The 14401-nt window shown below is 46.7% G+C and overlaps 1 protein-coding gene across 1 annotated transcript in view; it reads left to right on the forward strand.

Annotated features, from left to right (window-relative positions):
* Positions 1 to 14401, forward strand: part of ATP6V1B1 (ATPase H+ transporting V1 subunit B1) — a 101636-nt gene that overhangs the window by 61794 nt on the left and 25441 nt on the right. Inside the window, exons 5-6 of the mRNA XM_088463863.1 lie at positions 10992 to 11069; positions 11317 to 11456. Coding sequence (XP_088319989.1) covers positions 10992 to 11069; positions 11317 to 11456 — 218 coding nt within the window. The remainder of the gene's footprint in view (positions 1 to 10991; positions 11070 to 11316; positions 11457 to 14401) is intronic.

Genomic DNA, 14401 nt, shown 5'->3' on the forward strand with positions numbered 1-14401 from the left:
CTGACCTTCCCAGCACTGGACGGGAAGAGGTGGCTCTTTCCACCATTTGCACGCCCCCTGCAAGTGCTGAAAGGAGCACCCACAGTCCACTTGCTGATATGCAAATTGAAGATGTCACTGTTGAAGTACAACAGGATGAGGATACTGGTGTAGCTGGCGCTGAGGAGGAAGTTGGCGAGGAGGATTCTGATGGTGATGTGGTTTGTTTAAATCAGGCTCCGGGGGAGACAGTTGTTGTCCGTGGGATGAAAAAGCCCATCACGGTCATGCCTGGGCAGAAGACCAAACATTCCACCTCTTTGGTCTGGCAATATTTCTATCCAAATCCGGACAACAACTGTCTTGCCATATGTACCATATGTAAAGGTGAAATAAGTAGGGGTAGGGACGTCAACCACCTAGGAACATCCTCCCTTATACGGCACCTGCAGCGCGTTCATAAAAAGTTACTGTCAAGTTCAGAAACTTTGGCTAAGACCGTAAGCAGTCCAGGGACACCTAAATCCCGTTGTCCTGTTGTATCCAAGCGCCTGCAAACCACACCGTCAACTCCCTCCTCGTCAATTTCCTCCTTAGTCAGGATCGGAAGTAGTCCTGCAGGCCATGTCACTGGCATGACTGACTCTCCTATCCGGGATTCCTCCGGAGGATCCTGCATTGCTACGCCTACTGCTGCCGCTGCTGCTGTTGCTGCTGCTGGGAGTCATTCATCATCCCAGAGAGGAAGTAGGAACACCACTACTTTTACTAAACAATTGACCCTCCAACAGTCCTTAGCGAGGAGGATGAAGTACGACAGCAGTCATCCTGAAGCAAAACGTATAACTGAGGCCTTGACTGCTATGTTGGTGTTAGACGTGCGTCCGGTATCCGCCATTAGTGCAGTGGGATTTAGACAATTGATGGAGGTAGTGTGTCCCCGGTTCCAAATCCCGTCTAGATTCCACTTCACTAGGCAGGCGATACCGAGACTGTACAGAAACGTCAGAAAAAGTGTCCTCAGTGTCCTGAAAAATGCCGTTGTACACAATGTCCACTTAACCACGGACATGTGGACAAGTGGAACAGGGCAGACTAAGGACTATATGACTGTGACAGCCCACTGGGTAGATGTATCACCTTACGCAGCAACAGCAGCAGCGTCACCAGTAGCAGCATCTCAGAAACGCCAGCTCGTTACAAGGCAGGCTACGCTGTGTATCACCGGTTTCAGTAAGAGGCACACCGCCGACAACCTCTTAGAGAAACTGAGGGAAATCATCGCCCAGTGGCTTACCCCACTTAGACTCTCCTGGGGATTTGTGATATCTGACAACGCCACCAATATTGTGCGGGCATTACATCTGGGCAAATTCCAGCACGTCCCATGTTTTGCTCACACAATAAACTTGGTGGTGCAGAATTTTCTGAAAAGCGACAGGGGCGTGCAGGAGACGCTTTGGGTGGCCCGAAAAATTTCTGGCCACTTTCGCCATTCAGCGACTGCGTGCCGAAGACTGGAGCGCCAGCAAACACTCTTGAACCTGCCCCGCCATCACCTGAAGCAAGAGGTTGTGACGCGGTGGAACTCAACCCTCTATATGCTTCAGAGGATGGAGGAGCAGCAAAAGGCCATACAAGCCTATACATCCACCTATGACATAGGCAAAGGGGGGGGTATGCACCTGACTCAAGCGCAGTGGAGAATGATTTCCGTGTTGTGCAAGGTTCTCCAGCCCTTCGAACTTGCCACACGTGAAGTCAGTTCAGACACAGCCAGCTTGAGTCAGGTCATTCCCCTCATCAGGCTTTTGCAGAAGCAGCTGGAGAAAGTGAAGGAGGAGCTAAGACGGAGCGATTCCGCTCGGCATGTGGGACTTGTGGATGAAGCCCTTCATTCGCTTTGCCAGGATTCCAGGGTGGTCAATCTGTTCAAATCAGACCACTACATTTTGGCCACCGTGCTTGATCCTAGGTTTAAAGCCTATGTGGTGTCTCTCTTTCCGGCCGACACAAGCCTGCAGAGGTGCAAAGACCTGCTGGTGAACACACTGTCAGCTGAAGCGGAACGTGACACGTCAACGGCTCCTTCTTCATTTTCTCCCGCAACTGGGGCTGCCAGGAAAAAACTTAGGTATCCTAAGCAACCCGCTGGCGGTGATGCAGGGCAGGCAGGACCAAGTTTGGACATCTGGTCCGGACTGAAGGACCTGGCAACAATTTCTGACATGTCTACTGTCACTGCATATGATACTGTCACCATTGACAGAATGGTGGAGGATTACATCGGTGACAGCATCCAAGTAGGCATGTCAGACAGTCCATACCTGTACTGGCAGGAAAAAGAGGCAATTTGGAGGCCCCTGTACAAGCTGGCTCTATTTTACCTGAGTTGCCCCCCCTCCAGTGTGTACTCCGAAAGAGTGTTTAGTGCAGCCGGGAACCTTGTCAGCGAAAGGCGTAGGAGGTTGCTTCCACAGAATGTGGAGAAGATGATGTTCATCAAAATGAATTATCAGCTCTTCCAGGGAGACCAGCCTCCAGAAGGTACAGAGGGACCTGTGGTGGTGGATTCAAGTGGGGACGAGTTAATACTTTGTGAGGATGAGGATGTACACACTGAAGAGGGTGAGGAATCGGTGGATGAGGAGGATGAGGATGACATCTTGCCTCCGTAGAGCCAGTTTGTGCAGGGACACATTAATTGCCAGCTTGTTTTGTGGGGGTCCAAACGAACCAATCATTTCAGCCACAGTTGTGTGGCAGACCCTGGCGCTGAAATGATTGATTTGTTAAAGTGTGCATGTCCTGTTTATACAACATAAGGGTGGGTGGGAGGGCCCAAGGACAATTCCATCTTGCACTTCTTTTTTTTCTTTGCATTATGTACAGTTTGGGGCCTAGTTTTTCTAACTGCCATCCTGTCTACCACTGCAGTGTCACTCCTAGATGGGTCACGTGTTTGTGCCGCCCACTCGTGTCGCTTAGCATAGTCATCCAGCTACCTCGGTGCAACCTTTTGGACATGAAAACACTATTGTGAGGTGTGAGGTGTTCAGAATAGACTGGAAATGAGTGGAAATTAAGGTTATTGAGGTTAATAATAGCATAGGAGCAGAGAAACCAACAAATTCTGTGATTTTAGCTGTTTTTATGCTTTTTAAAAAAAAAATACAGATCCAAAACACAAAACCCAGAACCCAAAACACGGAAGGGTGGTTTTGGCAAAACCAATCCAGATCCAAAACACGAAGAAAGATCCAGATCCAAAACCAAAACACAAAACACGAAAAGTGGCTGGTGCACACCCCTACTCTGAACTAATAATTGCCTAATTAATTTTTATAGGTGATGAGGTGTGTGTGTGAGTGTGTGTGTGGGGGGGTACCAGGAGTTCTGAACCAAGTCCTGATATTTTTACCTTAAAATAGGGACTTTCAGACACTTTGTGCCTGCTCAGGGGCTGCGATAAAAAAATCTGCATTAAATCCTATTGAAAATTACTGCAGTTAAATTTGTGCGGATAATAGCATAGGAACAAACTCGCAGACGGCCGCATTAAGTTGAATTGCAGGTCAGTGCGGCTAATTGAACACACCCCTAAGGATAAAGACTGCGTCTGCGCACTGAACAACGGTGGGTGGCACGGGTTCCAACTTGAAGCTGCAGGGATCCTCGCATTACACCTACAGATCAGGCTTCCGCGAATACCCGCATCTACAGCCACTTTGCGTCCGACTAAGTATCAGCCCCATTGTGTGGCTGTGGGGCACTGGCCCACTGGCAACCACTGGCCCGCAACACAGAGCAGTAGCAACACCTCTCAGATTTAGGGGTCTATTTACTAAGCCTTGGATGGAATTAAAGTGGAACAGAGATAAATCACCAACCAACCAACTAGCTCCTGTCATTTTTCAAACACAGCCTGTGACATGGCAGTTAGGAGCTGATAGGCTGGTACTTAATCTCCGTTCACTTTATCTTCATCCAAGGCTTAGTAAATTGACCCATCGTTTGGCTTCATTGGCTGACGAAAGAGTGAAGTGTTTCTGTAGTTTTAACCTGATCCTGCTACATGTACGCGACAAGGGGAAGTATATGTACTGGGGAAACCCCGGACTGGGCCTGATGCTGATCTGAGGGATATCAGGTGTATGTGTTCCTACTGTACATATGTAAATATGCCCTCACTGAACATTACTTAGGTATGCCAGAACGCCCCATCACAGCCCAGTTACACCGCCCCCAGTTGCAATTGGAGACGCCACTGATTTGCGCACATCTCTGCACCCTCCCGTATCTGCGTTCACTCTGATCCGCACCTTTCGAGGTGTGAAAACGCGCAAGAGACACTCAAACACACTTTTAGGAACCTACCACCGCCCCGGCCTCCAAAAATCTTCATTAGCTTCACAACACTGTAACAAATAAAAACTAAAAAAAAAATTCCTCATTCATTTCCCATTGGCAGGCCCCTTTGTTGAGCTCTAACAGCGTCTTTAAATAAAGTGAATTATAGGCCGGTGGGAGGCTGTTAATTAGGTTGGAGATTGTGAAACGTACAAGCTTAATGAGAGTCGCATTTTTTTTTCTCTCTCTCTTTTTAAAAAAAAATTTTTATTCCTGAGCCCGCAGGAAAAGCAGCGCAGGTTCTTGGCAAGGCCGCCCGGCCATTCATCACGTTTGTCAATGAAAGGCTGTATTCCCAGATAAAATGGGGAGCGTGGATGGGGAGTGGGAGTGGTGGGTGGGTGGGTTAAGCCAGCCTGGAAAATCTTGGATTTTGTAGCTGCGGCTGATCCTCATGCTGGAGGCTAAGAGAGTTAACCCCTCGTATGCCAGGCTCCCGAGCAGGAGAGCAGACGCCAATGGATGTATGACCTGGCCGCATCTACCCTCGGTGTTTCTCTTTTACTGAAATCCCAAATTTATACTTTACATATCGCCTGTTTAGTAAACTTTTAACGGGTTTGATCACTGAGGTTAAGAAGAAAAGAAAAAAATTAATACAAACCCATAATGGTTTTGTTTTTCAATTATTCTATATATATCTATCTAAAACTATGTAACCATGTATCCAAATGTTATTACTAAGAACTAGCAATGTCCCAAATTATCGCCCCCCCCCCCTTATCTGTTGCAGAAAGTCTGGCAATTAACCTTTGGTGTAGATTCAGAAGCTTTTCTATTCTGATTAATTCGATTTGCCCATTTTTTCACTATAGTTTGGTTACCAGGTGGCGCTGTTTAGTTGCTGCACAGGACCGATACCACATGGCATGTAGTTATTAGCTGACATTATAACTCCTTGCTTGTAACCAGCAGGCAGTTATGTAATTAGGCCCCTGACCAAGGCTGGTTCTTGTTTATAAGAATCACAAAATAAACATAGATTAATACACACCACAAAGCTATAGCATTTTATTGGATACTCACCTTATGAGTCCCTTTAATGTAGTTCCACATCAGATGACATGTTCACTGTTTTATGTAATAAGATGGTTGCATCTGTTTTTTATCAGAATTTTTTTTTAAATAATGATAATAATAATATATTAATATTATTATCATTATTATTATTATTATTATTATTATTATATAAAATTAAATCATTATATGAAAACAGAAAGTGGCAAACCACACAGGATTGCTCAATATAATCCTGTAAAGTCTCGACACTGCGTCAGGGATTCCACGTATTATTACCTACAGTACTACAAGGGAGCATGAGTGTATATAACATCTATGGAAGAGAAAACTCACTGTGAATCTGTATGATCCTTTCGTAGCAGGTAACATTTTGTGCCTGAAATTAACTTAAAACAGAATTTCTATTGTATCAGCCCTGAAAGCATCAGAAAGCTGTAACCTACTTTCTGTGTATGAATTGCTGAAACGTGGTGAAATATAAAAAAAAAAAATAGAATAATGAATTAAATGAAAGGTAACAGTTTATTTTACAGCTAATTTCACTAATTTCATCCAGGAAAAATATTTAAGCAAAAGATATCTTGTAAAACTTTCAGTTATGTTTTGTGTTAATATCACACAGACAAATCTACCTGATAAATAAATCACAATACCACACAGACAAATATACCAGATAAATAAATCACAATACCACACAGACAAATATACCAGATAAATAAATCACAATACCACACAGACAAATATACCAGATAAATAAATCACAATACCACACAGACAAATATACCAGATAAATAAATCACAATACCACACAGACAAATCTACCAGATAAATAAATCACAATACCACACAGACAAATCTACCAGATAAATAAATCACAATACCACACAGACAAATCTACCAGATAAATAAATCACAATACCACACAGACAAATCTACCAGATAAATAAATCACAATACCACACAGACAAATCTACCAGATAAATAAATCACAATACCACACAGACAAATATACCAGATAAATAAATCACAATACCACACAGACAAATATACCAGATAAATACATCACAATACCACACAGACAAAAGCTACCAGATAAATAAATCACAATACCACACAGACAAATATACCAGATAAATAAATCACTGTATTTCCTAGGGGGATACTTTTTCTTTAAAGTTTCTGAAAATATTCACAGTTTAAAAAAAAAACCCACATCTTGTTACTATATCTGCATTTTGTTTTTAATTTCTATGGTTGGTAAAAAAAATAAATCACAATTTTCATATTAGAAGCATTCATAATCCTCTCTTCTGATTCTTTGGGAATACAATGTAATATTTATTGAAAATTAATATTTAAAATGGAAAAATAATAAATTCATGTCAACTTCAAAATTAGGATGGGGGCTGTAATTCAAGTCAATTATACCTGTAAAAATTATGTTCTGATGTCATGTAATAAAAAACTGCTTTAGTAAGAAAACTTCTGTACTATAAGAAAAAAGCCATCCATAATTTAAATCATGACAGATAATATAAAAAAAAGTCAAGGAGAAGAGGGGACATCAATGTTATTGTCATATAACAGCCTGGTGCATTTAAGAACAGTGCTAAATAAATTGAATTTATTATATAATAATAATAATAATAGTAATAATAATAATAATAATAATAATAATAATAATAATAATATAGCATTAATTTTTTAACAGAATCCCATACATTTTTTAAAATATATTTCTGAATCTTAGAAGGTCACTCTGGTATCCTCTTCATTGAAAAAGATAATGCGGCGTTCACTTAGCAGCACTTTGTAATGTGTGGGGCTATATGTATAGATAAATAGGTGGGTCACTATTGCTAATAATGCAGTGAAAATGGTCCTTTCAGTACTTTTGGTGTATAAAGTGCCATCTGCTGTCACCAAAGGGTACTGAACCGTGAGTTGAGATTGAAATTACAGTAGCCCCTAGTGTCCTGTACTGCATTAGGATGGGGGATAGCTGGTAGCTGGAAGAGAAATTCATGGACCAATGTTCCACTTGCAACACCGCCATCTAGTGTTCACATCCCAGAACAGCAGGCCCACGTCCCCAGCCCTGAAGAAGAGTCATAAATTGGGTGGATAATAGGACGACTAGGGGGTTTATATACTAAACAACGACTTTTCAAAGGAGCTACAGTAATTATCAGTGTTTCAGGCTGTAGAATTTAAAACAGCAATACTATTGCAAAACACACAGAACTGGAGGAGGGGCAGGAAAACGTTCCAAATAAACAGATCCAGCCATTTGGCTCTTAGGGCCCGATTCAGACCCGGATGCTAAGAAGCGTTCGCTCGTAGCTGCCAATAGTTCATATTGTGTGCATGTGTATGCACTGTGAAAGATCGGGAAGCCGCACATAGACAGCCCGGCTGAATGCGTGACCGGAGAAGCCGTTTGTGGGTGGTAACAGGGGCAGGCCATTAGAAACAGGGGAGTATAGATGTGAACGCAGGCGTGCCTGACCGAAATAACGCAGTCTCATAGGCGTGCATAATTATCAGGCAACGTCATAGTACACGTCACCTGGTTGAATTTCACACTGAAGTGATCGCAGTGCTTGCGGCAAGCTATAGTCTACCTGAAGCGCTGTGTTTGCTTCCGATGGTACCCGATGTACCGATGGTTGCATACACTTCCTGGAGATGACATTCGCAAGTGGGCGTCTTAAGACAGGCTGGTGGGCATCTGCATACACAAAGCAATCGCTCTCCAAGACTTAGTGGGTGTGCTTATGCCTTGGCATCACTTAGCGGAATTTGCATACGCTGGGAGCGAGTGTACACTTGTAGCGACCGGGTCTGAATCGAGCCCTTAGGTCGATCAGCCAGACGATGCCCTGGGTGGTGGCGCTCATATGCTGGTCACATTCATCTCTAGACCACGTCCTCCTTCCTGACCATTCAGTAGCCCCTCAGCGAATTTAGATGTGAAAGTTTCCACACCTTGACATTTTGGGCCTCATTCTTATTTGCATGCAAAGCAGCGGCAAGCGCCAGATAGACTACCTTATGCCTATGCGAGGATCCGCAATGGCTTTGTGCGCACGGCCGCCCCGCCCATTGTTTTTCCGCCCGCAGCTGCAACAGTCATCAATAGTATCGGCACTTACACCTACCCCATGCTGGGAGCAAGAGATCCGCCTAAGACAGACGTCCCTTCCCCGTACGCACACCTCCTAGTAGCACTGATTACTGGCTACGCGCCCGCCGCGCTCCCACCGCACTCCCACAAAAGGGATCTTTTGTGTGTGCTCGCAAGGTAGCCGCTCAGTTGACATCAACATGCGCAATTTGCTTAAAAAATTTTTAAAAATTAAAAACACTAGATGCATCCACTTTTGGACTTGCCCGCGACTCGGGATGAGGCCCTCTGTTTGCATTTATTCTGGACCTGAGTGCATTTGTTCGCCGCTGTGCGCCAATTGTCAGGCCAAGGCTGGCAGATCTCTGCGCCCTGCATTAGGGTTACTGACAGGAAGTCTGCTGTGCGGAGAAAAATAGCTTCCTCCCACAATCACAAGTGCATAGCGAATGTCCTCCGCAGGCTGCTGAAATGTTTTACATTCATCGGTGCGAATGTTCCCAAGGGCTCTTTTATCTTGAGCAGCCAGGGTGTGTTTTACCTTTTGTGCATAAGATTATTATACTGTAGGTTTCCTATACAAACATCCAACGGAATTTAACCCTCATCAGCTTGGTCCAAGTAGTCGGCCTTTGTGTGTTTTGTTGCATCATGGCCGCCCTCCAAGGTGTGGAGGTGGCTCACTGTTCTGTGTTACCCCCAGATGGAAATGCAAGATGACTTAGATGAGGAGAGCTACTGTACTGTGAGGGAGCCCCAGGCCAGTAGCTATGTATATGTCACCAGGGGTCCTTTAAGTGGCTGCTCTTGGTTCCTATCTGAAGCAGCGATACATAACGCAGGTGCACAGGCAACATGGAATACCAGGAGACGCTCATCTGCCTACTGACCTTTCATGGTCACTGCACCTCCTTCCCGATAGGGATGTGAAGGTTATGTGCAGTGACAAGGGGAGCTGGCTGGCTGTCCCTGACGACAGCCACCGGTGATGTGCTCTGTACAGCCGGTTACCCTGAACGTGCCAGGTCCCTGCACCGTATCTGGGACCGAGGCCTGCGCCGTGCAGGTGCGGAAACAATCATTACATTGTACGTCACAAAAAAAAGGAAGAAACCGTCGCTTAAAACACATAGAAAACCGGAGATGCGCGTTACTCTTTAGTTGCCCTCACCCGCCAACTCTAACTTCTGATCGCTGACTGCTGGCGGACAATGAGCGGGTTGGCCTGCGGGAGGGGGAGGGTTAAGCTACAGGAGTGAAGGCTTAGGGTTAGGTTGCAGGGGGGAGGGTTAGGCTTAGGCTACAGGAGGGGAGGGATAGGTTGCGGGGGGAAGGGTTAGGTTGGAGGGGAGGGTTAGGCTACAGGAGGGGAGGGTTAGGCTACGAGGCGGGGAAGGGTAAGGCTGTGGGAGGGGAGGGTTAGAGTTAGGTTGCGGGGGGGAGGGTTAGAGTTAGGTTGCGGGGGGAGGGTTAGGTTGCGGGAGGGGAGGGTTAGACTGCATGAGGGGAGGGTTAGGCTACGGAGAGGAGGGTTAGGCTACAGGAGAGGAGGGTTAGGCTACAGGAGGGGAGGGTTAGGCTACGAGGCGGGGAAGGGTAAGGCTGTGGGAGGGGAGGGTTAGAGTTAGGTTGCGGGGGGGAGGGTTAGAGTTAGGTTGCGGGGGGAGGGTTAGGTTGCGGGAGGGGAGGGTTAGACTGCATGAGGGGAGGGTTAGGCTACGGAGAGGAGGGTTAGGCTACAGGAGAGGAGGGTTAGGCTACAGGAGAGGAGGGTTAGGCTACAGGAGAGGAGGGTTAGGCTACAGGAGGGGAGGGTTAGGGTTAGGCTACGGGGGGAAGGGTAAGGCTGTGGGAGGGGAGGGTTAGAGTTAGGTTGTGGGAGTGAATGGTTAGGGTTAGGTTGCGGGAAAGGTGGGTTAGGGGAAGGGTAACCATGATGACATCATAATTGTCAGCATTCTTGTGTCGACAAAGCAAATATTGACATGAGGACTGCATACCCCTGAGCCGGCAGACTTCACCCTTATAAACTGGTAACCCAATATTTGCCCTGGGCCCGGAAATCCGGTATATTACGGCGCACATGGCGGTATAAAAATACCTTGGCAATGGACAGCTAGGGATCTCATAGCAGCCCAGGGGAGGAATGATAATAACACTACGGGGCCGGTATACAACAACACAGAGGGTGACAGAACCTCGCTCGTAGCTGATAACACCGGACAACAGAATATTACACACGTGCTCCCATCATGACTGAACCCCAGGGTTGGGTGCATATCTGCCTATGCATTTTCCTGTCTTATAATGTTTTCTTGTTATTGTAGTAGAAAGTTTTCTGGGACCCTCTATAGTGACACCCAGGGGTGGGAACTGCGCCATAGGGTGCGAGCAGATGAAAGCTGAATTGCTGTAAGTGCTCCAATAACACAAAACATCTTTCTCGCTGTTCCAGGTCGTGTGTTTAACGGCTCCGGGAAACCCATCGACAAAGGCCCCACCGTGATGGCCGAGGATTTCCTAGATATCAATGGTAAGAAGAAGTTTTCCTACTATATACTGTACCAATAAAAAGGGATGTGGAACACGTAATCGTCTTTTATTAACGTACGATACTGTGGGGCTGACATACCAAGATTACCAGGCTCAGGGACCATCACCAAGATGAATACGGACCTCCCCCTCCCCCTCCCCCTCCCCACCCCGACAGCTCTATTCTTTAATCTTTCGTTACAATAACACTAAGAATAACTGTGTTGTGTAATTCTATTACTTTTCAGGGCAGCCGATTAACCCGTACGGGCGGACATATCCAGAGGAAATGATACAGACGGGAATTTCCCCCATCGATGTCATGAACAGCATCGCCCGAGGGCAGAAGATTCCCATCTTCTCCGCAGCAGGTCTACCCCACAATGAGGTACAGGGGGGGGGTGGATAGGGGAGCCATGGGTGTGATGGAAATTATGTTGGTCCTGTTAAAATAAATTAATTGGTTATCTTCCCTAACACTGGAGTCTTTACGTCAGTGGGTTCCCTCCAGCGATAACACTGTTGCCCAGGGAATCGCACTTGTATCACGACAATGCCGGTCCTGTTATTGCCTTACCGGGATTAAAGATTAAAGTCACTAAAATATTTTTTTTTTCTCCATTTTATACATTATACAAGTTTTTTTTTTTTTTTTTTACAATATTCATTATTTGTTTCCTTATTATTATTATTATTTTTTTTTTATGTTCAAGTGGAGCTGTAAGCCCGGGCATTCAATCCCAATGTGCACGCCCAAAGTGGCCATTAAGTGTCAATAAGGTAATCAGCCTCCGCCATCAGGGCCCTTACTGTCAGTCCAGCAATCAAGAGAACTGCGGCTGGTAATCACCATTACATCCAGCCTTGTATGTGTTTATTTTGATTAACGTCTCTCTGATGGTGCCTGACAATGAAACACCTCCTAGACCTAGACCTTTCCTGTCTCCTAAGGACTTGCTGTATATCTTCATTTATCCCAGCAAATGCCCATCTTGCAGTCTGGCTGTGATATCAGCGACGGGTGCTCAGTAGTGATGGGAATCTCTGGTCTCGTGTCCTTACTCTCACTTCCTATTTCCAAATTATCTGAACATTTCTGAAGAGAAAGAAGTGGTGCACAGTATATGTATTATTATGTTATAATAAAGCCCATATGCAACCTGTATACAGAAATCATTTTGTAGTATTGCCACAAAGGTCCTGTATGAACGGCTATGTGCAGGACATAGGCCCGGTATAAGGACCAATGTGCAGGACACAGGCCCAGTATGAGGAGTCATGTGCAGGACACAGGCCCAGTATGAGGCGTGATGTGCAGGATACAGGCCCAGTATGAGGAGTGATGTGCAGGATACAGGCAAAGTATGAGGAGTGATGTGCAGGACACAGACCCAGTATGAGGAGTGATGTGCAGGACATAGGCCCAGTATGAGGAGTGATGTGCAGGACATAGGCCCAGTTTGAGGAGTGATGTGCAGGACACAGGCCCAGTATGAGGAGTGATGTGCAGGATACAGGCCCAGTATGAGGAGTGATGTGAAGGATACAGGCCCAGTATGAGCGGTGATGTGCAGGATACAGGCCCAGCGTGAGCGGTAATGTGCAGGACACAGACCCAGCATGAGGAGTGATGTTCAGGATACAGGCCCAGCATGAGGAGTGATGTGCAGGACACAGGCCCAGCATGAGGAGTGATGTGTAGGATACAGGCCCAGTATGAGGAGTGACGTGCAGGACACAGACCCAGTATGAGGAGTGATGTGCAGGATACAGGCCCAGTATGAGGAGTGATGTGCAGGATACAGGCCCAGTATGAGGAGTGATGTGCAGGATACAGGCCCAGTATTAGTGGTGATGTGCAGGACACAGGCCCAGTATTAGTGGTGATGTGCAGGACACAGGCTTAATATGAGGAGTGATGTGCAGGACACAGACCCAGTATGAGGAGTGATGTGCAGGATACAGGCCCAGTATGAGGAGTGACGTGCAGGACACAGACCCAGTATGAGGAGTGATGTGCAGGATACAGGCCCAGTATGAGGAGTGATGTGCAGGACACAGGCCCAGTATTAGTGGTGATGTGCAGGACACAGGCTTAATATGAGGAGTGATGTGCAGGACACAGACCCAGTATGAGGAGTGATGTGCAGGATACAGGCCCAGTATGAGGAGTGATGTGCAGGATACAGACCCAGTATGAGGAGTGATGTGCAGGATACAGACCCAGTATGAGGAGTGATGTGCAGGACAAAGACCCAGTGTGAGGAGTGTTGTGCAGGATACAGGCCCAGTGTGAGGAGTGATGTGCAGGACACAGGCTTAATATGAGGAGTGATGAGCAGGACACAGACCCAGTATGAGGAGTGATGAGCAGGATACAGGCCCAGTGTGAGGAGTGATGTGCAGGATACAGACCCAGTATGAGGAGTGATGTGCAGGATACAGGCCCAGTATGAGGAGTGATGTGCAGGATATAGGCCCAGTATGAGGAGTGATGTGCAGGACACAGGCCCAGTATGAGGAGTGATGTGCAGGACAGAGGCCCAGTATGAGGAGTGATGTGCAGGACACAGGCCCAGTATGAGGAGTGATATGCAGGACACAGACCCAGTATGAGGAGTGATGTGCAGGACACAGGCCCAGTATGAGGAGTGATGTGCAGGACACAGGCCCAGTATGAGGAGTGATGTGCAGGACACAGGCCCAGTGTGAGGAGTGATGTGCAGGACACAGGCCCAGTGTGAGAAGTGATGTGCAGGATACAGGCCCAGTGTGAGGAGTGATGTGCAGGACACAGGCCCAGTATGAGGAGTGATGTGCAGGACACAGGCCCAGTATGAGGAGTGATGTGCAGGACACAGGCCCAGTATGAGGAGTGATGTGCAGGATACAGGCCCAGTATGAGGAGTGATGTGCAGGACACAGGCCCAGTATGAGGAGTGATGTGCAGGACACAGGCCCAGTATGAGGAGTGATGTGCAGGACACAGGCCCAGTATGAGGAGTGATGTGAAGGACACAGGCCCAGTATGAGGAGAGATGTGCAGGACACAGGCCCAGTATGAGGAGTCATGTGCAGGACACAGGCCCAGTATGAGGAGTCATGTGCAGGACACAGACCCAGTATGAGGAGTAATGTGCAGGATACAGGCCCAGTATGAGGAGTGATATGCAGGATACAGGCCCAGTATGAGGAGTGATGTGCAGGATACAGGCCCAGTATGAGGAGTGATGTGCAGGATACAGGCCCAGCGTGAGCGGTAATGTGCAGGACACAGACCCAGCATGAGGAGTGATGTTCAGGATACAGGCCCAGCATGAGGAGTGATGTGCA

The sequence above is a fragment of the Taudactylus pleione genome, unplaced genomic scaffold (assembly GCF_031769625.1).
Source record: "Taudactylus pleione unplaced genomic scaffold, aTauple2 ptg001476l, whole genome shotgun sequence".
Classification (NCBI taxonomy): domain Eukaryota; kingdom Metazoa; phylum Chordata; class Amphibia; order Anura; family Myobatrachidae; genus Taudactylus; species Taudactylus pleione.